This window comes from Drosophila busckii, unplaced genomic scaffold, assembly GCF_011750605.1.
Source record: "Drosophila busckii strain San Diego stock center, stock number 13000-0081.31 unplaced genomic scaffold, ASM1175060v1 hic_scaffold_35, whole genome shotgun sequence".
Lineage (NCBI taxonomy): Eukaryota > Metazoa > Arthropoda > Insecta > Diptera > Drosophilidae > Drosophila > Drosophila busckii.
Genome location: NW_022872745.1, coordinates 210,787 through 237,889, shown reverse-complemented (window position 1 = coordinate 237,889; position 27,103 = coordinate 210,787). Strand labels below are relative to the sequence as shown.

The window sequence follows — 27,103 nt, the reverse complement described above, 5'->3', positions numbered from 1 at the left end:
AGATATTCAAAGAAGTCCCATAATATTTATAATATAGTTTTATTTTAACATATTCTTATTATACATACATAATCAAGAGGTTAGTTTATTTCTTCATATGCAAATTTCAAATAATTCTTATAAATAAAAAAAAATAAGTGCAATTCTATTACATATTGAATATTATATTTATTTAAGGAACGGCAGATATTTTGTTAATAATGCTTATTAATTTAGTTTAAGATTTAGAATGATATTCATTTTTGCATATTATTATTAAGAATACAAATTTTCTTATTCAAAAAGGCTAGTAAAATTTATCTTGTCAAATGGCCGTATAATGCCCTACGTGGTCATTCGACAAAATGGCACATCTTAAATACAAATATTATAGAAAAGAAAAAGAAACAACATTTGTAAATGTTGACCTTAATTAATTAATTAATATTGTAATGTAGTATTCCATACATTTTTTACGCCTGGATTCTTTACTATAGACGCTGCAGGTTTTTGGTTACGCCAATTTTAAGAAAATCTACCTATATATTGAATTTTATTTTACTATCAGAGAGCTAAAAAAAAAAAATTAGAATGTTTTTTTTTTATTTGGATATTTTAGATAAATTTATCTTGAGTTGTTTTGTGTAATCTATATAAAAAGAAAATGTTTCATATTAAATAAATAAATAAATGGACCAATCAATAAATTTGATATAGTTTTTATACAAGTACGTTGTGCAGGATAATTAGTTTTAGTTGTTTTTTTCTGGAACTTAACAATTTAACCTCTAAAGGCAAAAAAAACTTAGAACAAGTTTATAAGATACCATAGGTATGACATTACTTTTTTGTGATAAAAAAAAAAATTAATTACTTAGTTAAGCTCATGCCTTTTCTATTATATCTTAATACACGTAGTTTAGATAACTTAAAGTCAAAAGCAAGTAAACATTGTTATTATATTATCTATAGTAAATATATAATGTATTGTAAAAGTACAAGATTTATCTACAAACAAATGATTAAATGGCTTCAATTAAATGGTAATTAATAAGTTGTCATCATGCAGTTAAATGATAAGTTATGTGCCAAGTAATACACGAAAAAACAAAGACTTAAGGTGCAAATGAAAAGTACATTATATAAGATAATTATTGGATTCACTTATGACGAGATGTTTACTTTTAGATAATTTAATTCAACATTCTAGTACTACTCGTTGTATACTATTTATAAATTTGATTTGGGACCACTTTAAATTATTTTAAGTTTCTAGTGGCAATATCATTTAAGGAAGTAAGTTATGGGATATTAGATATAAATCTAAAATTACAGCACATGCAATCATGTATTTTACTAAATGTATTTAAATCCGTTCATTGCATTGGCGGTACACCATTTTGTAACCATCTATTTATGTCACAATATTGGCACAAATTAATTTAAATAAAAATTTCCATTTAAAAGCATTTATAACAGATAATTAATATTTCATTACAAAAAGTGTATATTAGGGCGGGTCGATTTGTTCGGGTGAGAATGAAGGTAAGAAAAAATTGTACCAACATTGCACCAAAAAACATGCTTAAAGGGTTTTCATTTTAATGTTATAAATGTTTTAATTCATGATTTTCAATTAAACAAAATCTCTAAGTTAAATCTATTACACTTTGCCATATTGTCATGTGAAGAAATAAAATCAATAAGGGTATTCACGAAGTGTTGTATCGTTGCAAAATACATACATATATTGTTTGCCACACTGTTGATGTGAGCACCAGAGAACGGCAAGAGTGCACACACCCCTAAAAACACAACGGGTACACCATGGTAGTACTGCCACACACAAGCGAAATTGTAGATGAGACCACAATGCAACTAATGCAATGCAGAAAAAATTATCTGAGCAGCTTTTTGTGCGCAGGCAATTCTTTCCCGAAGCGAAACACAAGAAAAAGTTCAAAATATTTTTTGTATGTTTTCTGCGTGCTTCTGTTTCGCTACCTGCTGTCGCGTCGGCGTCGCTGTGTGATATTGTTTCTCGCTTATGCTTTCATGCCAGCCGAACGGGTGTTTTGTGCGCTGCTTGTGCGCCGCACACACAATTTTTTGTTGTGTCTGTGTGCGTATATTGTTTCGTGTTGTCATTGTGCTTAAAAAGTGCCCACAAATTTGCGCTCTCTGGTGAAACACCTGAGAACGCTATGAGTGTACCCAACCCCTAAAATCACCATGTTACTTACATGGTAGTTACCCACCACAGCAGCCGAATTTGCGTTGTTGCTGACCAACATATTTCGTAAGCCTTACAAGCCTTTTGATGTGACGAAACACAAAAAAAAAAGTCAATAAGAATTTTTTGGGCTTGCCTAATATGCGCGACTCTTTCTTTCTCTTTCGCTACCTGCTGTTGCGTTCTCTGTATGTAAAGCAGACAGAGCGAGACAGCAAGCGAGATTTTTTTCTCGCTTATTCTTATATTTCTGCCGATCGTATTTTGTGAGCGCGCACATTTTCTTTTGCCCTTATTTTTCGGCACTGCAAGTACCCAGGCTTGTCTTGTGTATATGAGTAAAAAGCTTATGCATCTGTTTTGCTTGCGCGTGTATTTACCCACACCCATGATTTCCCAATGCCACCATAGTGTCAAAAAAGTGCCACCCCTGCCGTTCTCTGGTGAGCACCCCATTTTGTAAGATGTAGACGAAAAATTGTTGGGAAGTTAAACTTGACAGCTACTACTTTGAGTTTGTTATTGTGAGATTAAAGATGCCCTGTAATAGTGTGAAAGCGTCCATTTTTGAATGGCGAGCAGTTCATGATATTAATTTAATAATTGAATGCAAAAGGCAGTCTTTTTATGATGTAAACTTTGCAACTCATAAATACAATTTTAACTTATTTTATTTTATAAATTTCAATTTTAATCTTTTGTACCTATGGTAATCACAGAAGTTGAAACAGCTCATACCCTAATAAGGCTATCATCACTAAGCAAGAAATATATAGAGGCGTCAAACAGCAAAAAAAGTGCTATCAACCAAACGACTGAGCCTGGAACCCCAGAGCAGCCGAACGGAATGTCTAGAACCCCAGAGTGCGTTCGGCTGTTTCGAGTTCGAAGCGTTCGTTCGAAAGCAAGCACAACAATAAAGCTAAGTACCCAAACACTCAAAAAGAAGAGCGCAGTCCGCTACCTTGTATTATTCTACCATGCTCTGGGGTTTCAGGCTCAGTCGTTTGGTTGATAGCACTTTTTTGCTGTTTGACGCCTCTATATATTTCTTGCTTAGTGCTTCCATGCTGCCGGAAAATATATACATAGCTAGTTGGCTTTGATTTAACGTTCGAATTATTCTCTTTAAAGCACTAAATAACAGAAAAATACCAACAATTTTAGTATTTTTTTTTTACTTTTACAAAGCTGAGCGTTAACAATGACTTTAGTAGTCAAGGTCTGGGGTCTTGTTTGCTTTGCAAGTCACATTTCCATACAAATGTTGTTCGAGTAGGCTTACACTTTTACAACCATACAACACTTTCGTTAATACACTAAATTTAAATTTCTGTATCAATGGTGCAATTCTTTATTGCCATTCCAAATGTAGCCGAGTTAAGCTCTTAAACTTGACTTCAGCCAATATCCGTGGCACTCCCTAATACTTAAGTCTTTCATTCAGAGCTGGAACGCAACTAATTAGGCAAATTATTCAGGTATTATAAGCAGTTGCTGGCCTTGGAGACCTGGTAGGGATCGGTACATCTACATTAATTCAATAACGATTAGATTAATTGATTCGAAACTTTAATAAGTTAAAAACCTAATTGTATCGAATCGTTCAGAAAAAGTAGGATTGAGCTATTCATTTAAGTGAACGCACGATTTATATATGTACGTCCAAGGTTATTGTAGTATTCAGTTATTAATTGTTCAGTCTCATTATCGTTTCTCATATAATTTTTTATTTAAATCACTGCTTATTTTTTTATTTTTCAAATATGAATTTTCGAATAAATGAATGAACAATAATGAAACTGAACAATTAACGAAAATACTGCACTTAATTCTTCAATTTATATACGATGAACAACTTTATTAGATTTATTCTGCCAAGACTACTATCGATAGCTATCCACTTCTAATTTATCAGATATCCATCCCTTCGATACCACATGAAAAGTAAAATGTAGAAATTGCCGCAGACAAATAAAATCTTATTTATCGATTTGTTTGTACAATTAGTATATTTTGAGTTCTTTAACACTAGTTGGTAGTACTGATAAGAAGAACCGATAAATTAAAATTAGCGACGTTGGGCTTTGGATTATCGGGCAGCGGCTCTATCCCCCTTCTAACGGGGTTTTGTTTGTTGCAAGGTGCCGAATTGGTCATTCAGAAAAGGAATTGTTTAATAATATTGATTCTAGAGTATCTTAGACAATAAGTATGGGTAAGTTTGCTTTATTTGGCGCACATAAAAGTATCACATATTTGAAAATTTGTTATCATGGGCGTGCTTTATTAAATGCGCACAATAAATGTTAATGTACATATGTTCTTAAATATGGGGATACCAACTACAAACGGAGGGCGTAATTTATTTTTATAATAAAAATGATTATGTATTTAAAGGAGGCAATGATGGTGGTTCCATAAAAAAGTTAGAAAAGCATTTGGAGCTTTTAAAGGCGGAATACATAAAACTACAGCGAAGTTATGTTGACCTGGAACGCAAGTATGACGAGGCAACTGCATCATCAGGTGATATCGAAGCATCTGGAGAAAATAGAAGTTTCGTGTCACGACTTGCATTAACTGCAGCAACGCTATATGGCCGCTCAATATATTCAGATCTTAACATACGCACCACCGCCAACGGGAAAACATTGCCGGCACACAAATTTGTATTACATGCTCGTTCTGAGAAATGGAGAGACGTCGAGTTAAAAAGCTCAGATGAATTAGATTGGAGTGATTTAGACGAAGATATTGCCACAGCTTTATTACGCTGGATATACACAGATATAGTTGATTTGCAGCACGATAAGCTAACGTTAGAGTTGCTGCGAGTGGCTCATCGTTTCAACTTACCTGCCCTTCTCGGTCTTTGTGAGAGAGCGCTTGTGACTTCAGTTGGTGTGCGATCAAGCGTAAGATTCTACTGTGTTGCCGAAGAGGTCGGAGCGGCTACACTTCTTGAATATTGCTCTGGCCTAATATCTATGCATTGGGATGAATTGACGGCTCAAGACTTTGAGCACATGTCCGGCCCGCTGCTGTTTAAAATGCTTAAGAATAAAACAAAATATCCACTGCATGAGGCTGTCCGACTGTTGCGGGAAGATGTCGTATTCTTGTGCCTTGTTGAAAACGACACAATGGTGAGTACCCAACATTTATATAATTTAAGTACGTATACCTAATAGCTATTTTATATTACAAATGAAACTAGCATTCAACACGATTAACGCCTCACATATTAAAACATATCTTAAATAATTAATTTGTTTATATTTTAAATATCACAAAATTGGTTTGCAATATTGAAGCTAATTGATATTAAGATCAAAGTAGCTTTTTTTTTAAATTACCATAATGCTATCAAAAATTAACATAAATGAATGACGTATAAAATTAGTATCATTATTAACATGTATTTGTTTAGATGCGATAGGTTTGATGAATTGCATAAATCACCACGACAGTAGCAATGCACATTTGTTGAACCTGCCAGGTTGTTCACTTTAATTTCATTACAACCTTCACTATAAACCTCCTGAACAAGATGTTCTTGTTCCCATTGTCTATTACGAAATACCTGAAAATTGTATAGTATTATGCATTGTCAAGTCAGATAAATCTTTTAGATATTAGTTTTATGTTACCTGAGTAGTGTTCTTCTGCTGTGCACAACCTCTTGTAATGGCTTCTTGTTTTTGTCCATTCTGAAGATGTAAGGTAGAAATGGTTTTCAAACACATTGTTGAGTATGGACACTCCACCATATAGAGAGATGATTCCTGATCGAATTTGGAGCATAATGGCGTAACGATTGTTGTATTAATAACAAAATATTTTTCCACAGTAACCGAGCATTTGTAACATCTTAAAACGTCTGCACAATTACCTGATAACTCAAATAAAATAGTAGACCACCATTAATAATTTGAAGCCAAAATCAAAATTAAATAATGGCTTTACAGAACGCACGCATAGATACATGCATATGTAATTACAACATACATAACTTATGCATGTAGCGAAAGCTTGACTTTAATATTTATATAATGTTATGTTATATATAAATGTTCTTATGTACCATCTCATTTAAAATTGGATTCTTTAACTAAAAAGGAAACAATTATGTGAAGTGAGATTATTGAATTTACAACGAATATTAATTATTATTATTATAGTTTCATTATATTGTTTGGCTTAACTTAACGCTTAAAACACGCTATACAATATGTATGTATGCTTTTTATCAGCAAAACATGCATTCGTAAGATTTATGAACATTAATATCAACAATAAAATTTTCTTCAAAATTTGATTTTGACAAACCTAATATAATGCTAAAAGCAAAGAATATGGTACTCTGTATCAAGTAATAAAAGCTTCCAGGTTTCTTTCGCCAGTCCATCTTTATAAATTCTTTTGTAGTATACGTTAAATGATTTCTTCTTACATTATATTCAGCACATATGGATGCAATATCTCATCAGAAGTCTATAAATAAAAGCAAAAATTCTTTAGAAACACCTATAATATATAATAATATAATATAGAATATATCATATGAATGAATTTTTATATTTATAAAATAAAAATAAACAAAATGAGACAAACAAGAAAACATACAATCGCCGCTAATGGAGAAAGTTCTCATTTTTGTTCATTATGGGTGCATGTATCTATGTACATACACATACATTCGTACATACGGATATGTACAAACATACATACATATGTATATTGGAGAATATTTAACCACATTTATATTTACATGTACATAAAACACAACATACGCCCATATGCACAGATGTATGTATACATACTAATGTTTAAATTATCAGCTTGCATATGTAAAAACTTATAGTCAATATACAATCTATGTATGTACGTTTTTTTTAATGTATGTATATGTGTATCTATGTATGCTAAGCATGCATACATATGTACAAAGATGTATTCAGGCTAATTTATTATTTCACCCTTAAATTGTTGCAAATTCAAACTGTACAAATTTGGTGCCTTAAGTGATTTCAAAAGGTAGCAAGTATAATAGGCAATAAATATTTTTAAAGCACGCAGCAAGTGTTTGCTCGCACCGTAAAAGACGAACTGGCAATCAAAAACGAGAAAGTCATTCTACAGGGTCCGCAACAAAAAATAAATAAATCTCACATCCAGGGCTGCACAATCGATTGTTGTACTACATATGTATGTATATGTATGTGGGTGACTAATCTTAACGTTAAAATTTAAAACTGTTAAATAATAAAATTAAAAATTACTATTATTACGATTCCTAAAAAATAACTAGATGAATATTTAGTACAATTTTCACTAGTTTTTTCATTAGGGCAAAACCATTAAAACATTACTACGACAATTTAGGTGTCTCTACAATTTTGCTAATGTGACATTTTCAATTTCTTAAAGTTACCCGATTTGGTTGATAGCTTGTCGGAGTGTGGACATCTGCCTTTGCAAATAGCATTATCGGCGAAACATATACAGATTGCCCAAACCCTTGTGAAAAACGGATGTGCTAACATAAACGCATATGACGCCGATGTAAGTATCAGGACCGGATTAAGGTTCAATTGATGGTATAATTTACTTAATTTTAAATAGGGATCAACGCTTCTAATAGATGCCGTTAGAAGAAATGATCATTTTGCTGCAGATTTTTTATTAAATCACAACTGTTTGGTTGATCTACTATCCAGGTATGAAAAATGTATACTTTACATTGTACATATCGTTTATATAAAGATATTAGTACGAATTTAAAGTGGCAAAAAACATATGCCAAAATATTAATTCATTTTGATAAAATGTGAAACTTTTATCTCTTCATTAGCACTATAATTGGTGCTAAGGTTGATTTTGAACCTTTGCCGTTTTCTAGGTAACTGATCAATATCTTTTTAATTTAATTTGCAAATAACTTGAACTCAATAATAGCATTTTTTCACTGTTGCAAAGCTATAATTTACCGTAATTTGCAATTAAATCGCCCCTTTTGCATTTTTCTTATACGGGAATTACCATACAAATCTCAGTAGATTTTAACAAAACCGTAGATGAAACCGAACTTATAAAGATTTATTTTGTTGGTGTATTTAGTCCGAGTAAACGCACAAAACGAGATTGACAAAAAAGAGTTGTTACAAAAAGATGTCCTTAAATGTATTTATTCTGTTTCTTTAGATGATTCTGTATTGTTTTTTATATTTCATCGATCGGAATTTAAAAATAATTTTTTATCGTTTCTAATTTGAATGCAATAAATTTAAATTTTGTGCGACCAAAAAACAATTAAATTGCATGGCAACCCCGTTACGGTATCAGCTGTTTAAAACATTTGATCTTGTGGCTGTGAATATCAAACATCAATTATTTGTATATGTAAAAAAAAAAATAGGAATACAAATTTCTGACATTGATAGATAGATAGTTTTTTCTTTTTATCAGAAAGTACACGAAAAATTGTGATTTGCAAAAGCACAAAAGTTAAATAGGCTGATACCGTAACAGGGCCACTTAAATGATTTTGGCTACAATATTTAAATTTTTTGCATTCAAATTAGAAGCGATAAATTTAAAAAATATTATAAAATTTGCATGCATGCATTAAAAAAAGCGATATATAATTTAACAAAGTAACACGATACCTATTATTTTAACCAGCACTGTGTATTTAATGATTAATGTTGCTAATTCATAAAGGCCATCATCCGATACTGCACTGCATATTGTGTGCAATTATGGAAAGGAAGAGCGGAATAAGGATGCACTGAATAATATGATCGAAATTGGCCGTAAAATATTAGATCGTAATCCCGATGTAAACATTCAAAATTTGCAAGGTCAGACACCTCTGCACATTGCAATAATGTCTCAAAACGCAACTATGGTCAATTTGTTGCTAGATCTGAAAAATATTAATATTAATCTCCGCACAACAAGTGAGAAATGTCCGCTGGAGTTGAGCCTAACCATAGTTGGGGAACATAATTTTCAATTGGCGTCAAAGCTCTTGAAACTAGGATCGAACCCTAATCCTTTAAAGAACGACACAAACAATAATCTGTTGCAGGTCCTTGCTTTGGCAGGCACAGATTTTGAAGATGCTGCAATATTTTTAGCTGATTTTGCTAACGTGGACCATCTAAACAATAGTGGGTTAACCGCCCTGCATATCGCTGCTCGGAAGAATATGCCAAACTTAGTGGCTAAGCTACTTAAAGTCGGCGCATCGTCCAGTATACAGACGAATGTAGCTGACCTTAAGTCACCACTACACATGGCGGTCGAGACGAATGCCTTGGAAGCAATTCAAACATTTGCCAACTTTTGCAAGGAAAATATTGAGTCGGTAGATTTTAACAGCAAGGATATTAACGGAAATTCACCACTTAGCCTTTGCTTAGCCTTGAATAATGTTGAACTGGCGCCCATACTAATCGCAGGAGGAGCGGATGTTAACGACAGAAACGGCCAGGATCTGACTTTGCTGCACCAGGCCATATTGAATGGAGACAATAAAACGGCTGTATTTTTGTTGGATCACGGAGCCGAGATAAACGCAGTGACAGGTAAGAAGTGATTAAGGCAGGAGTCCTAATTAGAAAGTTGAAAAAATCGGTTTGTTTTTATACACTTTGACATTTTTGTAAAAAATGGAAAAATGGTATTATGAAGTTGCTCAAATGTATGTAACAGGGAGAAGGAGGCGTGGCAGACCCCATAAAGTATATATATTTTTGATCAGCTCGACGAGCTGAGTCGATATAGCCATGTCCGTCCGTCCGTCTGTATGAGTGCGTGTTTCTCAGCAACTATAAGAGCTAGAGCAACCAAATTTGGTATGTAGGTGCTTCTATATCCAGGACACTACGCTTTTATTTTTATTTTTTTTATTTCCTCCCCCCTCCCCCGCAAATCGAAAAAAACGATATAAGGCAGTACAAAAAATCTTTAAAAATCTTGAAATAAATCACAAAATTGCCTAAGTCATGTTTTCCTACCGATTGGTTATGTTTTCAGCACGATCGGATAAATAACTTAGGAATTATTATATAATTAGCAATTTTGCACGTGTTAGACAGCGCCAAACAAACGTTCGCTGCTGACGCTACAGCGAAAACCGAGCTGTGACGCGTTAGCTGTTTTGTGAGAATGTGGTTGTGAGTGCATGCATGTGTCTGCTGGGATGCCCTAGTCAAAGTGTAGCTAAAAGTTGGTGGCGCCCAACTTTAACCTGTCCACTTGTTTTGCTTTAAATTGTTGCTGAAATAATTAAGAATGCCCACAAAAAGTTTCACTGTAAAGTAAATAATTCCTATGTTACTTGCCCGATCGTTCTGAAATTAGCATCTGTCAAAAACATGACAAGGCGTATTTGTAATTTATTTCAGATTTTTTTTACTTTTTTATTGCTTAATATTGTGGGTGTAATATATTTTTTTTCGATTTGTGGGGGAGGGGAAATAAAAAAAATAAAATAAAAGCGTTTGGGCTAAGGTATAGGAGTTGCTGAGAAACAGTCGCTTATACATAGACAGACGAACGGAGTGACGGACATGGCTACATCGACTCAGTGTGTCTTGCTGATGAAGAATATATATACTTTACGGGGTCTGCCACATCTCCTTCTTCCTGTTACATACATTTGCACAACTTCAAGATACCCTTTTCCATTTTTTTACAAAAATGTTTGAGGCGCACTTTCTCCGCTTTAATTTTTAACATTTTTACTGAAACTGCGTTAAAAAAACTACTAACTTTTGGAAATTTATTTTAGCTCATATTGCTGGAAATTATTTAATCTTCTATATGCACCTAAAAAATTTCAAAAATTATAATTTTAATAAAATTAAATTGTTGGTTCAAAAACAACATTTCCAACATTTTCCAATTTTAAAAATTTTGAAATTTTTTAGGTTTATATTGAAGAATATAATAATATATAAGAAACGCTAATTTTTAATAATAATAATCCAGTACCAAGTTTTGATTTTGGATAAGAATTGCGACCTGTATCGTGTACGCAAAAGGGCAACCTCGGCGACGTGTCCCTCTGCAAGTGTGCGTGTGCATTCAATACAATCTGATACGATTGGAAAAATAACTTAGGAATTATTCAGATTCTAATTTGCAATATAGACAGTGGGTGCGCTTGCTGACGCGCCATACAAACGTTTCGCTGCGGACGCTATAGCGAAAGCGATCTGTGACGCGTCCGCTGCTATCTTCGTGCGTGTGTTTGTTACAATGCGCCCAACTTTAATTTGTCCGCTCGTTAGGCTTTCTAATTGGGTCTCCCCCCTAAAACACTTTGATTTAAATAATATGCACATCATTACAAAAACCATATTTATATACAATTTGATTGAGAATAAAATGGACGTTACACAAATTTTAGTTTAAATAAACAATTTAATGTTTCTTTTAAATGATTATAAGTACAAATGAATTAATTGCCAATCAATACATTTCATAACTAATACACTTATTTAATCAAAAGATTGGAAAATTTTGAATTAAATCCAAAATGTAAATTAAAATCTAAATTTTGTTTAACTGAAATACGCAAATGTTATTGACGGCTGACAGAATAAATTTGTATTGATGCTTGGTTTTGTTTTACAGGCAAACAAAAGTCTGCCTTGCAACTGGCTATAGACTGTCATCTCCCTAAGGTCGTAGATGCGCTGTGTATCAAAGGAGTATCTTTTAGTGTGCTCGATAATAACGGGGAACCCCCATTGTGGTTGGCCTTAGAGCTGGGGTTCGAGGATGTGGCACAGATTCTAGTTCGCCATGGGGTTGACGCCGATTGCTGGGGCCCAGGTCCTGAGGGTTGTCAACAAACCATATTGCACCGAGCAATTGATGAAAACAAAGAGTTAACAGCCATGTTTCTCGTTCGCAACCAATGTGATTTGGACACACCCAGACAACCAGGACCAAATGGAGAGGGAGGCGATGAGTCACGCGATAAGGCTTCCCCACTACATCTATGCTGTCAGTGGGGACTTACCAAAGTTGTGCAAGCTCTTATTGATCATGGCGCCAATGTAAACGCTTTGGACGCAGATAACAAAACACCCGTGCATATTGCTATTGAAAATCAACACGAAGATATTATAAACATTCTGCTTTGCCATCCTGGCATTAATTTAAAATTGCGCGACAAATCTGGTCAGACGCCTTTTGCCACTTCATTGGCCATACGAAATCACAAATCTGCCGAGCGTATATTGGAAAGATTACCGAATGCAGCCGAGCTAATGGATCAGCGTGGGCGCAACTTTCTCCACGTTGCAATCATGAAAGATGATCTAGAAAGTGTGCTTTTCTTGTTAGCCATACAAGTGGATGTTAATTCACGTGTTCATGACGCGTATCAATCAACGCCGTTGCACCTGGCAGCTTCGTCCAAAACTGAAATGATCATACGTAATTTGATTTTAGCTGGTGCCCGAGTTAATGAAAGAGACGCTGTGCAAAAAATGCCCCTGCACATGGCTATTGAGCGGGGAAATCTTGCAGCTGTCTCTGCCTTGATCCAAAATCATGCCGATTTTGATGCATCAGATGCCGATGGAAATAACGCTTTACATCTTGCCGTCCATGTCGGTCAGTTGGCGATTGTACGAGAGCTCTTGACCGAATCGCGTGTAAATGCTGAAGCTACAAACAATAAAGGTCGTAATCCTTTGCACGAGCTGTGTCGTCTTGCAGATGATAACACTGGTGCTGCAATTTGTGAGCTCTTCCTTGAATGCATGCCAAAGTATCCCATCAATTTCACCGACATGGACGGTAACACGCCTCTATTACTTTCATTTATGCGAGGACAGGCTCCACTCTGCAAGGTTTTGCTGAAAGCCGGAGCTTGTCTTGGTTCTCAGAACCGCGATGGCATAACTATTTTTAATTATAAACTGGCTACGAATCAGTTGCTTAACAATTTGTTAGATCAGTTACCAAAGGAGTCCCCATGGGCGGAAGCGGAATTGTGCCAAGAGTGTAACTCGAAATTTTCGCTGACCATGCGAAAACACCATTGGTGAGCTATACAGATAACGGTACAAAATATTTTCATATACACAAATCTATTTTTATCCCCATTAGTCGGCATTGCGGTCGTGCTCTATGCTCTAAGTGTTCAAGTAATGAGATGCCAATAATAAAATTCGGCATTAATAAACCAGTGCGAGTTTGTAAAGTCTGCTTCGATGTTCTTCTTGGAGGAAATGAAAACGGTTCTTTAACATAATGGTCGCCATCGCAATCGTTTAATTTTATTTAGTTAATGCATTATATCTAATATATATATATGCATGTTCAATCCAATCCAATGGTTAAATTTTTCAGATTTCCAAATATTATAATATACACGATTCCATATAACAGTGTAAAGTGAATTGTATATATATGTATATCAATCTTCTTATTTAATACCGTGATTAAGGAATGTTTTTTTCGTATGCCTTATAACATTAATTATAATGCCTATAAGCGGTAACTCAAGGGCAAAAATTGCCTTTATCGAACACAACCAATCCATTGTATATTACTAAAAAGAATATAGCTAGCTAAATCTTGTAATAAATGACGTTTTTGAGTTAGCTAAATTGCTCGTAAATTAAATTTTTAAAAATTGTGGAAATTGACCACCTTTAAAAATGTGTTTTATTTGCAAGTTATCATATTATAATAATGCAAAATCGCTTAGTCTTTTTATGCTAAAATTGTAAATTTATCATTTTTTTTAGACAAATTTTCTAGTAACGTCATAAATAAAAGCTCGTTTTTAAAATTGTATAGTAAGTTACAAGTAAGAAGAATTTTTTTTTAATTTCTAATCAATGTTTACTCAAACCGTTGCGGTATTTTACATGTGTTACGAATATAATTCTAAACTACTTGAGTTTGGGGAAAAGGCTGTGGGCCACACAGTGATCCAATTCGGCAACATAGTCGAATAGCTCCTCCATACAATTTTCAGTTGTCTTGGAGCGACTATTAACACGATCGTTACATTCTTGGTATTTATTATACAAGGATTCTATATGGCCCTTAGTTTGGCATTTCTCCTAAAAATACAAACACAATCCATATGCATTATTTGATAAAATACACATTATAAAATGATTTTGAATTTTGACCTACCCTTAGAGCAGTCTGGGGATCAACAAGCTCAGCTTCCTCATCATCGGCCCTAACTACGGGAAAGTGAAGTGACGACCAGAATGGCATTTTAATGTCTAAAAATTCAAAGAAAACGAGAATTTTCCTGGTTGTTATGTACATATGAAAAAATGATAGCAGGCTACCAAAGTTTTATACGGTAGCTTTGATGGTAGACTTAAAATTAAATTAAATAAGAAAAATAAGTTTTCAATTACAGTTGTTGCGGTAATACACTATCGAGAAACAACAAATTAAAATTTACTTCTAAATAAAACCTCTCGTGGATTTCAGCTGTGATGCAACACCGATAGACAAAATATAGAGTAACCATACAGAAATCGATATAGCGTTGCCATACTGATGTATTCTATCAACATTGATGACAATTATTATTTTCTCAAAGAGGGGCGCAAATAAAATCGCAATACATCGATACATCTATCTTGCATCTCTAATTTGTTGCTGATGATACTTTGCAAAGTTGCGAGGCCTCGTTTTTCTGTGTATTTTTTTATTGGCCTGCTGCGTTTCTAACTGATGTGTTATTATTACTTTATACTTTAAATAGCATCTAATGGCTCATAAATATTATGAAATTACTATCAATTCCATGAGGATCACAGAATCCATTTCCGTACGAAGAAAGTCAAAATAGAATTGTTTTTATTCGGTCTTCATTGTTGTGTGCCCGCCGTGACAGTCAGCCGCCGTCTTTAACTACCACAAATTGCATATGTATGTAAGTATGTCTGTGTCCAAGTAATCAAAGCTAGTTAAGATGTGCTTTTGTTTAAAAATATGTGTTCGTGCCTAAAATTTTTTTGGTTTTGTGTAACAAAATATAAACAAACACAATTGAACTTGGAATTATCGTTGCTTAAATAATCGTTTCTTATTATTAACAGACACTACACTAAACGTAGTTAACACAAGGCTTATGGATAATAACAGTAGCAGCTACTTTAACGGCAATGATATGTCGGAAGATCAGGCACAAATCACGATGCAGGGTTTTCGTGACGGAAATGTGTCTCATTCGTTAACACAAGCAAAAATACGAAACTTTAAATTATTAGCGGATCCCCAGCTTTTAAAATGTGGCTCAAAACTGTATCGTTACGATGGTGTTGTTACCGGAGATTCCACCTATCCCATGATTACTCCTAGAGATCCACGTAACCCCCTAATTCGTATTCGGGCTAAACCTGTTGAACCCCTGTTGTTGGTTGTACCTCGGTAAGAAATATTAATAATATTCAACTACATATGCACTTACTAAAGAAATTTTAAATAGATTTGTGATTGATTCCGACTATGTGGGTCAGCCACCGGCCATCGAAGTAACTGTGGTAAATCTCAACGACAACATCGATAAGCAGTTCCTCACCAGCCTATTGGACAAATGTGGACCCACCGATGAAATAAATATTTATCATCACCCCTTGACAAATAAACATTTAGGAGTAGCTCGTATTGTCTTTGAGAGCACCAAGGGGGCGCGACAATTTGTGGAAAAATATAATCAAAAATCAGTGATGGGAAAGGTATGCTAATCCACACTAAAGCTTAGATCTATACATAATTTAACTTTGTTCAATTTAATATATAGATTTTAAATGTGTTTTGCGACCCTTTTGGTACCGTTCTAAAAAAAACAATTGAAAACCTTACAAATCCTGCTCAGCCAAGGCTTACTATCGCATCTGCATCGGTTTCAACACCAACGCTAGCTCCAACAAATGAATATATGCTTGAGTATGTGGAAAAAGGTGACATGAATCGATCATCTATTGCTGGATACAATTCATATCAAACAAGTGCCATATATGGGGAAATTGATTGCGATCGAAATAGAGATCGCGAACGAGAGAGAAATGGCGATCGCGATCGTGGGCGGAACTCTATGGAAAGAGGCTATGAACGAGATCGTGGAGTACGTAACAAATACTCTTTATCTCGTCATGGACGTCATTACTACTCGTCACGTGAAAAAAGCTTAGAATCTAACAGAGATCGATTGTATTCAAAAGAAAGGGAGCGAGCGCCGAGGTCGTACGATTACTCACGTACTAAAGGACGGGATAAATTTCATGAGCGGAATAGATCGAAGGATGGCTCAAGAGATCGCGTGAGAGATAGGAGAGACCATCGATTGACTTCTCCAAAAGAACGTGACTTTCGAGAGCGAGATCGTGATCGATCGATTGAAACTGAACGAAAAGAACGTGGTAAGCACGAGAAGCGTTATATGAGTAAAGAATGCTCCGACTCTGAAGCTTTTAAGAGCCAACAATATTATGCTGGATCCGGATCTTCGGATAATTATGGCTACAATCACTATAAGAGCTATAGCATGCCTGACAACATTCAGCCATGGCCAAGCTCACATAGACGCTGGCCGGGACCACAGCAATCAGAAACACATCCCGCACTGCCACCACTTCCGCCTCCTGAAGAGGAAGAAAATTGGGATGATCCTCAGCCACCAGTGCCAATATTTAATGCAACAGATAAGTCATATGTTACTGATAACTTAAAGCCCCCGTCCCCAAAGTTATCTATGAATAGTAACAATAACGTTGAAACTAATGTCGAAGATAATACAGAAAATGTTGATTTAGATACGCGTATTGCCTTGATATTTAAGGGAAAGACATTCGGCAACGCTCCGCCATTTCTTCAAATGGAAAGCAGTGATTCTGAAACTGAGAAGCCAAAGGGCGAGGACGTAAGGGAGACTGTTGAGGTACAGATTGATTCCAATAGCTCGTCAAACAACAAGCAAACAACTATTTCTGCTTTCAAGCAACATGGCACAAGTGATATATCCAGTGATGATGATATATTAGAGAAAAAGGAAACTGAGAAAACGGAAGCAAATGATAACGATGATAATATGTCCTTGTCTAGTTTATCGTCACATGAAGAATCAACGAAAGTACCAGCACCAAGTCTGTCAGATCAACTTGCACCAAAAATTATGTTTACCGGTTATACGGATCCGCAATCTTTGCAGCAAAGCAACTATTATTATCAGCACTCCTATGGCTACGGCCACTATCCTACGGCAATAGGACCGGATTCTAGTTTAACCGCATATATGCAATCGTCATATTTGTCGGGTGTTGTAACTACCGATTTTAATCAGTATGCCCAAACCTATGGTTACCAGAATACGCAATCCGACCAAAATGATGAAATTAAACAGAATGTAAAAAAAGTGATGAATTTTATTGTGGAAGAGCTGAAGCAAATATTGAAACGGGATGTCAACAAGCGTATGATTGAAATGACTGCGTTTAAAAACTTCGAGGCCTGGTGGGATGAGCAATCAAATAAGGCGCGATCTAAGCAATTATCTTCCACAATAGATAATATTGCTGTAAACAACAATGCGTCTGTTGACAAACGTGTTGTCAGTCAAGAAAAGCCTCCTGATATAAATACGCCTGTTAATATACAAAGAGAGATTTCCGATTTTTCCGGATTCTCCAGTATAGGAATAAGAAATGCAATGCCCAAATTGCCATCATTTCGACGGGTACCCAAGCATCCTAGTCCCATTCCCAATAAACTGGAGAGGGATCTTAGCGATCAAGAAGAAATGGTACAGCGATCTGATTCCGAAAAGGAAGATTCCAATCTGGACGGTAATGATGATCAAAGCTCAAAGCGCGCCACTTTGCAAAGGGAATCGGATAAGATTCGAATTGCAACAAATAATGTTCGTATGAAAAGAAAAGGAAGTGCTTCAAGTTTCTTTTCATCCTCATCATCATCCGGTTCTACAAGTAGTGAAGGTGAAAATGAAACCGAGGAGGTTGCCGAAGGAGATGGTGATGAAAATGAGCGAAGTAGTGACGATGAAAGCTTTGCTGAAGATATGCAATTAAATGAACGAAATATATTATCTAAAAAGCGTAAGCGTGGCTCAAAAATTACTGAACGTCACGTATATTCCGACTCTGAGGATGACACTAAATCGGTAAATCAAATATCCGTGTGCAAGCGCAGTCGAATGAAGAAAATTGATATATACTCAGATACAGACGAAGATGATAATCGCAAACCAATAGCGAAGTCATTAATGAGACTTGAGCAAAACGTTAAGAACGTTAGCGTTAACCTAATTTCGTCTATACCTTCTGACCTCGAAGACATTAGCAAAGACAGTTGTTTTGATATTGATGACGCCGATGTACACTCTAAGCTCGTGTCCTTATCAAAGATGGATAAAAAAATGGAGATTGAGTCACGCAGATCACGTACACCAATTCCTCCTCCAGATTACCATGAAGAAACTTTGCAGAAAATCGACAATGAAAACACAAAAAAATCGCACTTTGAGTATGATCGCATTTATAGCGATTCTGAGGAAGAGCGAGAATATCAAGAGAAGAGGCGCAGAAACACCGAGTATATGGCTCAGATAGAGCGCGAGTTTTTAGAAGAGCAACAGAAAAACGCAGAGCAGCAAGATGGCACTTCCAAAATAAATCTCAAATTTGAGATAGAAAAAATATCCAGTTTCGAAATGCCCGATACACCCGACACTTCCAAGCTACCACTAACACCAGGGGTTCGTCTTTTGAGCGACTGTGTGGATGAGCTGAAATTTTCAAAACAGCATGTTCACGATTCAGATGTTTCAAGTAGTAGGCACACAATAAAAAACGAAGGAACTGAAAGTTTTTCATATAATACTACGACATTGATTGTTCAGTCGGAAGCGGGAAAAAATTCGGAAGCATCTAAAACCACTGAGTCTAAGATATATCAAAAAATTGACGCATGTGTCAGCAGTTTAGCCCAAACCAGTGCTCAATTAAATAATAATAGAGCTGTTAATGGAAAGCAGTCACCTGCTTCCTCTGACAGCTCATCTAGTCAAGCCTCCCAAGCTAGTCAAGTGGCACTTGAGCATTGTTATTCATTGCCGCCTCAAGCGCAGGGATCTGGTAATGCTCCAACGGAGTCGAAAATTAACATTGATTGTACACAGATCGCAAGGCCAGGCCCAGGCAGGCCTCGCAAGGACTCTGTGCGCGCTCAAAGGAAGAAGAAGGACTTTGCTGGGCAACAGTCGAATAAAAAAATAAAAATAGAATCATTGAAAGATTCCCTGGCCTTACTAGCTCGCGAAACTTGCAACTTTGTTCCATGTGAGATGTTCAATGCGAGAGATCAAAGTGAAGAAATGGTTATTTTGTACACATTCCTCACTAAGGGCATTGATCTGGAAGACATCAAGTATATAAAAGCAAGCTATACAGAGCATTTGCAAAAGGAGCCTTATGCGTAAGTTTCTTTAATTTATTGATTTTCTCATATAAAAAATACAAAAATACAAAATTCTTGTTTCAGTATGTTTTTAAACAATACTCATTGGGTAAATCACTGTACGACGGACAGAGCCTTTTGGCCAACGCCACCTAAAAAGCGGCGCAGGGATGACGAGCTTATGCGCCATAAAACTGGCTGCGCTCGTACGGAAGGCTTTTACAAGTTGGATGTACGGGAAAAGGCAAAACATAAATATCACCATACTAAAGTTAACTCGGATGATGCTCAAAACGCAGACCGCTGCGAGGAACCCACTGCGTTAACAAATCATCACCACAATAAGCTTATATCCAAAATGCAAGGCATTTCTCGTGAGGCACGCTCGAATCAGCGTCGCTTGCTGACGGCCTTTGGGTCAATGGGTGAGTCGGAGCTTTTAAAATTCAATCAACTCAAGTTTCGCAAGAAGCAATTGAAGTTTGCAAAGTCGGCCATACACGATTGGGGACTATTTGCCATGGAGCCAATCGCAGCAGATGAAATGGTTATTGAGTATGTTGGTCAAATGATTCGGCCTGTTGTTGCCGATTTAAGAGAAACAAAATATGAAGCAATTGGAATCGGTAGCTCATACTTATTTCGTATTGATATGGAAACAATTATCGACGCTACGAAATGTGGAAATTTGGCAAGATTTATTAATCATAGCTGCAATGTAAGTAACTCTTTTAAGTAATTCACAACCCTCAACTAAATTATTAATTTACCAATTTTTTACAGCCTAATTGTTATGCCAAAGTCATTACCATAGAGTCCGAGAAGAAAATCGTTATATATTCAAAACAACCCATTGGAGTTAATGAAGAAATAACATATGACTATAAATTTCCTTTAGAAGACGAAAAGATACCATGTCTTTGTGGAGCTCAAGGGTGTAGGGGTACACTTAATTAAAACTAATAGGATATTGCTAATAATAAGTTAGTTTAAAGATTAATGATCACTCTTTACTTACACTATATGAAATAAGAATACACGCTTATATAAAAAATATTTAGTTCTGCTCTTATATCTAATTAGAACATTTTTAGTGTTAAGTAATAATAACTAAGTTTATAGCGTATCTACAAATAACAAACTTGTATTAGAGTATTCATTTCAACATTATTTTTATATTTTATATCCAAATTTTTGAAAGGAATACATAAAAATTAACTTAAAATGTAAATTTATTCTTCCATTTTACTTTTTTTGATTTTCACATTTATATCATTTCGGATATTGTATTATTGGCTTACTAATTATTTAGACCTATAGTCTATAAATAAATATGGATTGTGTAAAATAAAGAAGATTGTTATAGTATGAAATAAAATGCTTTTTTTTATACATGTTTTCTAGATATTTTGATTTTCTTCAATATATCTAGAAAACTACTTAGTCAATCTTGATAAAATTTTACACATATCATCAAGATATCCTAATCACATGGTTCATTATGAAGTTGTGGAAATGTATGTAACATGGAGGTGGCGTGGCAGTCCCCATAAAGTATATATATTCTTGATCAGCAAGACTGAGGCAATATAGTCCTCTCTGTCTGTATGAGTACTTGTTTCTCAGCAACTATAAGAGCTAGATCAACCAAATTTTGTCTATAGGTGCTCCTATACCCGTGCTAAATCGCTTTAATTTTACTTTATTTCCTCCCTCCCTCAGAAATTGAAAAAAACGATATTAAGCAATTAAAAACTATTTAAAAATCTGAAAAAAAAAAATCATAAAACCTCTTTTGAACGATGCCGAAAATTTCAAAAAGTTTTAATTTTTCAATATAGACAGCGGGGTGCGATGGCTGACGCGCCATAGAAACGTCGCTGTCGATGCAGTCGACGGCGTTGGTGCTGACGCTACAGCGAAAACGAGCTGTGGCGCGTTAGCTGCTTTGTGTAAATGTATTTGTGAGTGTGCTTGGTGCGATGCCCGAGTCAAACTGTATATAAAAGTTGATTGCGCCCAACTTCAATGCATCCAATTGTTTAAGATTAAGGTATGATTTAAATTACATATTTGATTTTTACTTGGGCGTATATTAATTTTTGAATAGTATAATTATGTTTTTTTATTCCTTAAATATTTAAAGGAAACGCGTTTATGCTTATAATGCGTAATAATATATATTCATATATGTACATATACAAAGATATTTTATATTAATTTAAGACCATGGATGCCGGTTTCGTACTTAAAATTATTTAATATTTTTTGTAAGCATTGTGATCTAATCTATTATTTATCAGCATTGTTCATGTCCAATTGTGCTTGAGCAATGTCACCCAGAGCATTTTGTATCTTTTCCAGCAACAGCTCTCCTCTTTGAACCACATGTTCAAGTTGTTCGGCTGTTTCCTGGTTTTCAATTTCTAGCCGCTTAAGGCTCGAATTCTGCAGCTCTATGGAGCTGTCTTCATTTGGTAATGATTCGATTAATGTTTCAATATCCTTGGCACAGCGTGCAATGAGTTGTGCAAAAAGTTGAGCATAGTCCTCTTGAGGCGGGTTTTGAACTGGTGTTTGAGAACCTGTTCTGTCAAAGTTTGGAAACTTACTTGGGTAGGAGGTTTGCTGAATCACACCAATTGCATTGCAAAAGTGCTCCGCTTGCTAATCATATTGAATAAAAACCATTAAAAGTAATATTAGTTTTTAGACTAGATTTATGTTTTTTATACATACCTGATTTACAGTATCCTGTAGTTGAGTTAACCTATCGGCCATTGTTTACTGTATGTTAAATATTGTTCATAAACTCACCCTATGCTGCGCTTATGAATTTAATTTGTAGAAATGTGTTTCTTGACTTGGGAAACTTATTTACCTTGCCTGGTTATTAACAAATGTCATCCTGTATATTATCGGTACGTGGGCTCGATATGTTACGGTACATGTCGAACTTAAATATCGATAAGTTTAAATTTGAATTACTTTGTGTCACATTATATATTGTGAATATATTTTGATATTTTTAATATTTATTATTTATTTATCATTTTATATATGTTTTTATATTTTCATGAAAATCATGTAAATAAAGAAAGTACTAAATTTCTTAAGACTGCGTTCCATGACCATTCTCAACATACAATACGATTTAAAATGTTAATGAAGTTTACCGACCAGTCTCAGTCAACCGATGTCGCTCTTCAGCGAAATTTCTCCAAACCTGTTGACCAACTTAAAAGCCGAAAAAAATATTTGTAGCTGGATTACTCCAATGTTTTGGTTTCGACTATCTTCAGTAATCATTTGAGACTGGTGAGAAGAACGTGTAATTAAATTTTTTGGAGAAAAGTGACAATTTAGTTAGAGCAAAATTAACTCTGGTGAAAGGCTTATTTCTTACTCACAGCTTAACATAAAGCCACCTAATTTTAATTTAAGATTTATTTTTTCGGAACTAAGGAATGCCACACTTTACATAGACGAGTAAAGAAGTTAAGAGATCATATTATCTAATTTATATGGAAGGCTATGGGTGTATGTACATACACACGTACATCGCTTGCAACAGTTTGTATATTGTATTTAATAATGTAATACTAAATTTAAGCAATACCTTTACTGTACTCTATGTGTGTAGGTATTTGCAACAAAAAAGTAAATTTTAAATACTGAATAAATATGGAAATGCTGAATATATAATTTAAGTACATAAGTACATATATACATAAATGTATATGTTCACACATGTACATAGGTACATACATACGTATGTACATACACCTCAACAGTTTTTTACGAATGCGTAGGGGAAAGTTTAGCTTAGAAACCGTTTTATCTAATGTATTGGTGTTTTATTTAAAAAAAAATGTACATTAATTTGCATTTTATTCGATCGGATATTTTAATTGTGTTGAGTCAAACAACTTCCATAAAAAGGATTTATTATCTCACCTCTTCCCTTAAACAAAATTGAAATCATTTGGACTGGTTCCTGAGTTTCAAAATAAACCAGTTTTGTTCATGTGCCTTATGTCCAAAAAAAAAAAAAATATGTACATACATATATACATACATACATACATACGTACCATGGGGGATCACACAGAATTATTAACTAGAAGAGGTAGGGATGGGTTGATTGTTTGTATGTCTTTCATAAAAATAAGATTTCAATCTAATACCTAAACTTTCCCAAATGATATTCGTTGATAAAGCTTTTGAGTGTAATAAACATAAAAACAAACAAGACTTATCCATTCTTGAAAAGCATGTACATATGTACGTATATGTGTATGTATGTACATAAATGTATGTGTATGGATAATCTTAAGATTTTTGCACAAAAATTTGTATTTGTCTTGTATTAGACATTTTTTGTAATTTGCTATAAATTTCAGGTGATGAATCGCCGAAATTTTATTTATAGATCATATTCATGCCTACTTTTGGTTATCTGCGTATTGAATTTTATTTATAACTGTGAGGCACATGGAAGACTTATAGAACCTCCGAGCAGAGCGTCGGCTTGGAGATATGGTTTTCAAACTCCGCCGGACTATAATGACCACGAGCTTTATTGTGGTGGATTCACGCGACAATGGAAAAAAAATGGTGGCAAATGTGGAGAGTGTGGTGATGCCTGGGATTTACCTGCGCCGCGACCACATGAAAATGGTGGGCAATGGGGTCAAGGAGTTGTAGTCCGCACTTATTTGCCTGGGACTGAAATGACAATTCGCGTGGAGCTGACTGCCAGTCACATGGGGTAATGTGATAATCTTAATAATCGCTTACGATGTAATGCAATTTTTTCTTTAAAGATATTTTGAATTTAGACTATGCCCAACTCCAAGTGGTAAACAAGCATGCCTTGACGAACACGTTTTACCTATAATGAGCGGCTCTCCCTCGCAACCAGGTGCAAATGATTTAGATACTCGATTCTACCCACGCAATGGCAGTCGGATTTATGAAATGAAAGCTCGTTTACCAGGTACAGATAAGACCAAGCACAGACCATTGAGTTTTTGCTACAATTACTAAAACATTAAACTGCTCATGTATGTATGTATTTTCCTTCCCTTGTTAGATATGTTATGCAACCAATGTGTGCTTCAGTGGCGTTATGTAGCTGGTAATAATTGGGGCATGTGCGATGACGGTAACGGCGCTGTTGGCTGCGGACCCCAAGAGGAGTTCCGGTCGTGTTCGGATATCGCCTTAACAACCGAAGCTCGTCTGCCTATTCGCCCTATGCGGCCCACTCAACGCATTTCTACCACAACTATAAGTACAAGTACCAAGTCTGATTACGTGGAAGTTAATGAGAATATTGAAGATATGAGCTTGATAATTTGCTTGATTAGCCTACTGTTATTACTACTGTTCGCTGGTATTGGATTATTACTTTACGTTAAATCAAACCCTGCTAAGCTCAGCGCCTTAAGGATCTTAGTGTTGCAGAAATGTCGTAAAAAGACACTTAATTCGCCTTTAGTAAATACAGCACATAATAATAAATCTTTTAAGCCTTTTGTTACCATTTATGATATTGAAAAAAGTACTGTCGATAATGTTAGTCCGTTGACTGATTTTCCCACAGTCCCACCCGTTCCTCCTCCCAGAACTAAGCGCGATTCTCGTACTAGGGAAGTGTCTAAACTAGATCGTTGAAATTCTTAGTATTCTTTCTTTCAACGAAAGCTGAAAATAATTGTAAGGCGTTTTTACTCGAACAAATTTTTTTTATGTTACTTTACGCATATATTATACAAAAGTTAAAATAATGATTATGAAAGTGTTCATTTACAACTGTATTGCTTAGAATAGAGGAGGGCAAGCCCTTGCTCTAATCCGACCTCTGGTTTAGAAATAAGTAAAATATATATTTATCTATGTGATATCAATACACAAATATTTATTCTATCCAAGATTTGTCATTACTTTGTATTTCCAAATAAAAAGATACATACCTGGAATTTTAAATTGTCTTGCATCATCTAGGCTGGACGTATGTAGACAGACTTTTTTAATGGGTGGAGTGGGCTGACACCGACAAAACCAAAATCAAATCATAATACACACAGCAAATACTGTGAGATCTCAAGTTACTGTGCCTTTTTCAGCGGATCACTTTTTGTAACCATTGATATTTTTATAAAAAAAAGTTAAGTATATCATGAAGTTGAGGAAGTGTATATTATTAATTATATTATATGTCAGCAAGACAAACTCAGTCGATATAGCCATGTCCGTCCGTCTGTCTAAATGTTTGAGCGACTGTTTCTCAGCAACTATAAGAGCTAGAGCAAGCAAAAATTAATGTAGGTGCTCCTATACTCAAACCCAAGCTCTTTTAATTTCATTTTTTTATTTCTTACCCCCCAAATCGAAAAAAAACTGTGTACACACACAATATTAAGCCATGTGTTAAAAAATGTGAAATAAATCACAAATACGCTTTGTAATGTTTGCGACCGATGCCGATTTCATAACGATTTGATAAATAACTTAGGAATTATTTACTTTTCAAGAAAGACAGCGGGGTGCACTTGCAACGCGTCATACAATCGTCGCTGCCGACACATTCACAATTGCTGTTGACGCTACACCGAAAACGAGCTGTGACGCGTAGGCTGTTTTATATGTATGTGTTTTTGAGTGCATGCGTGTGATTGCTGCGATGTTCTAGTCATAGTGTATATAAAAGTTGGTTGCGTCCAACTTTAATTTTTCCAGTTGTTCTGTGTTCGTTCACATACTGTGACATACATATGTATAGACAAACAGCCGGACAGGTCTAAATCGACTCAATTTGTGTTCCTGCTGCACAGCTTTATATGTTATATAAATGATAAGGTTAACAACAAGTTACTTTAATAATACAGAAACAAATTGTGTACATATATGTATGTATATTTTTTATTAAAAATCATAAGGGTACCTAAAATTTTTAAAAAATGATTTTTGTAAATAAGAGTTTTATTCCATTTTGCAATGTGATTTGTTCAAAGAAAGTACTTTATGGGCAAATGATATGATTGCCGATGCCGGTTGCATAGAAGATAGATCGCAAAAGATGTGGCACTGGTTATCCTTCGACCCCGAAAGTGGTCGTGCAATAAAGGCAAATATTGATTTTTTGACAGCGCGCTGCAGTCCTTCATCAGTGGCATTCACACTCCAAAGATTGTTGTTGGGGTCTATACCAAAGTGGGAGATATTAATAGCTGGATAGTGGCGTCGAAAAAATCTCGTGCGGGTATTATCGGTTAAGGTGATTCCCTCTCTCGATATTTTTAAATGCACTTCCAATGGCACCAGTCGCTTGGGGTCTAAATACATTTCTAAAACCGCTTTACGCACTGCATTGTTGCCAGTGAGCGACTCCATATCGCACTGATA

General features: G+C 35.1%; 5 protein-coding genes and 1 long non-coding RNA gene across 9 annotated transcripts; 3 read left to right on the top strand and 3 right to left on the bottom strand.

Annotated features, from left to right (window-relative positions):
* Positions 1-4,309: 4,309 nt before the first annotated feature.
* On the top strand, positions 4,310-13,890 carry LOC108604042 (rabankyrin-5). The gene is made up of 7 exons (XM_017993305.2): positions 4,310-4,430; positions 4,613-5,361; positions 7,646-7,780; positions 7,841-7,935; positions 8,939-9,807; positions 11,864-13,286; positions 13,352-13,890. Exons 1-7 carry the CDS (start codon positions 4,427-4,429, stop codon positions 13,494-13,496), a joined length of 3,420 nt encoding a protein of 1,139 aa, XP_017848794.1. The 5' UTR covers positions 4,310-4,426; the 3' UTR covers positions 13,497-13,890.
* LOC108604044 lies at positions 6,020-7,339 on the bottom strand. Its single transcript, XR_001915337.2, has 3 exons — positions 7,195-7,339; positions 6,669-6,709; positions 6,020-6,107 (listed from the first exon to the last, which is right to left on the bottom strand). It is a non-coding gene; the product is annotated as an uncharacterized LOC108604044 (long non-coding RNA).
* A 187-nt stretch (positions 13,891-14,077) lies between the features above and the next one.
* On the bottom strand, positions 14,078-14,757 carry LOC108603978 (cytochrome b-c1 complex subunit 6, mitochondrial). Of its 2 annotated transcripts, none has more exons than XM_017993205.2 (3): positions 14,676-14,757; positions 14,393-14,487; positions 14,078-14,316 (listed from the first exon to the last, which is right to left on the bottom strand). In XM_017993205.2, the coding sequence occupies exons 2-3, from the start codon at positions 14,477-14,479 to the stop codon at positions 14,143-14,145; spliced, it is 261 nt and encodes an 86-aa protein (XP_017848694.1). In that variant the 5' UTR covers positions 14,480-14,487; positions 14,676-14,757; the 3' UTR covers positions 14,078-14,142. The 2 variants fall into 2 exon arrangements, with proteins under 2 accessions (XP_017848694.1, XP_017848693.1); XM_017993204.1 differs by having other exon boundaries at positions 14,629-14,718.
* An 88-nt stretch (positions 14,758-14,845) lies between these two features.
* Positions 14,846-20,730, top strand: LOC108603977 (histone-lysine N-methyltransferase SETD1). Its single transcript, XM_017993203.2, has 6 exons — positions 14,846-15,152; positions 15,319-15,649; positions 15,708-15,957; positions 16,023-19,711; positions 19,778-20,411; positions 20,477-20,730. The coding sequence occupies exons 2-6, from the start codon at positions 15,351-15,353 to the stop codon at positions 20,648-20,650; spliced, it is 5,046 nt and encodes a 1,681-aa protein (XP_017848692.1). The 5' UTR covers positions 14,846-15,152; positions 15,319-15,350; the 3' UTR covers positions 20,651-20,730.
* Positions 20,731-21,905: 1,175 nt separating this feature from the next.
* On the bottom strand, positions 21,906-22,603 carry LOC108602449 (mediator of RNA polymerase II transcription subunit 21). 2 transcript variants are annotated; one of them, XM_017990571.2, is made up of 3 exons: positions 22,575-22,593; positions 22,433-22,516; positions 21,906-22,360 (listed from the first exon to the last, which is right to left on the bottom strand). In XM_017990571.2, the coding sequence occupies exons 2-3, from the start codon at positions 22,472-22,474 to the stop codon at positions 21,986-21,988; spliced, it is 417 nt and encodes a 138-aa protein (XP_017846060.1). In that variant the 5' UTR covers positions 22,475-22,516; positions 22,575-22,593; the 3' UTR covers positions 21,906-21,985. The 2 variants fall into 2 exon arrangements, with proteins under 2 accessions (XP_017846060.1, XP_017846059.1); XM_017990570.2 differs by having other exon boundaries at positions 22,433-22,603.
* A 340-nt stretch (positions 22,604-22,943) lies between these two features.
* LOC108602518 (CG42598) lies at positions 22,944-25,597 on the top strand. 2 transcript variants are annotated; one of them, XM_017990652.1, is made up of 4 exons: positions 22,944-23,011; positions 24,097-24,464; positions 24,520-24,692; positions 24,789-25,597. In XM_017990652.1, the coding sequence occupies exons 2-4, from the start codon at positions 24,100-24,102 to the stop codon at positions 25,370-25,372; spliced, it is 1,122 nt and encodes a 373-aa protein (XP_017846141.1). In that variant the 5' UTR covers positions 22,944-23,011; positions 24,097-24,099; the 3' UTR covers positions 25,373-25,597. The 2 variants fall into 2 exon arrangements, with proteins under 2 accessions (XP_017846141.1, XP_017846140.1); XM_017990651.1 differs by lacking the exon at positions 22,944-23,011 and adding an exon at positions 23,164-23,266.
* Positions 25,598-27,103: the final 1,506 nt, after the last annotated feature.

Coding starts and splice junctions, on each gene's coding strand:
- LOC108604042 (XM_017993305.2), top strand. Junction 7,781..7,840: donor TAAACGCATATGACGCCGAT/GTAAGTATCAGG, acceptor AATTTTAAATAG/GGATCAACGCTTCTAATAGA. Junction 9,808..11,863: donor CGAGATAAACGCAGTGACAG/GTAAGAAGTGAT, acceptor TTTGTTTTACAG/GCAAACAAAAGTCTGCCTTG.
- LOC108603978 (XM_017993205.2), bottom strand. CDS start 14,479: ATGCCATTCTGGTCGTCACTTCACTTTCCCGTAGTTAGGGCCGATGAT. Junction 14,317..14,392: donor ATCCCCAGACTGCTCTAAGG/GTAGGTCAAAAT, acceptor TTGTATTTTTAG/GAGAAATGCCAAACTAAGGG.
- LOC108603977 (XM_017993203.2), top strand. CDS start 15,351: ATGGATAATAACAGTAGCAGCTACTTTAACGGCAATGATATGTCGGAA. Junction 15,650..15,707: donor CTGTTGTTGGTTGTACCTCG/GTAAGAAATATT, acceptor AATTTTAAATAG/ATTTGTGATTGATTCCGACT. Junction 19,712..19,777: donor TTGCAAAAGGAGCCTTATGC/GTAAGTTTCTTT, acceptor TTCTTGTTTCAG/TATGTTTTTAAACAATACTC.
- LOC108602449 (XM_017990570.2), bottom strand. CDS start 22,474: ATGGCCGATAGGTTAACTCAACTACAGGATACTGTAAATCAG. Junction 22,361..22,432: donor TACAGGATACTGTAAATCAG/GTATGTATAAAA, acceptor CAATATGATTAG/CAAGCGGAGCACTTTTGCAA.
- LOC108602518 (XM_017990651.1), top strand. CDS start 23,228: ATGGGTGTATGTACATACACACGTACATCGCTTGCAACA. Junction 23,267..24,096: donor CACGTACATCGCTTGCAACA/GTTTGTATATTG, acceptor TATAAATTTCAG/GTGATGAATCGCCGAAATTT. Junction 24,465..24,519: donor CTGACTGCCAGTCACATGGG/GTAATGTGATAA, acceptor TTTTCTTTAAAG/ATATTTTGAATTTAGACTAT.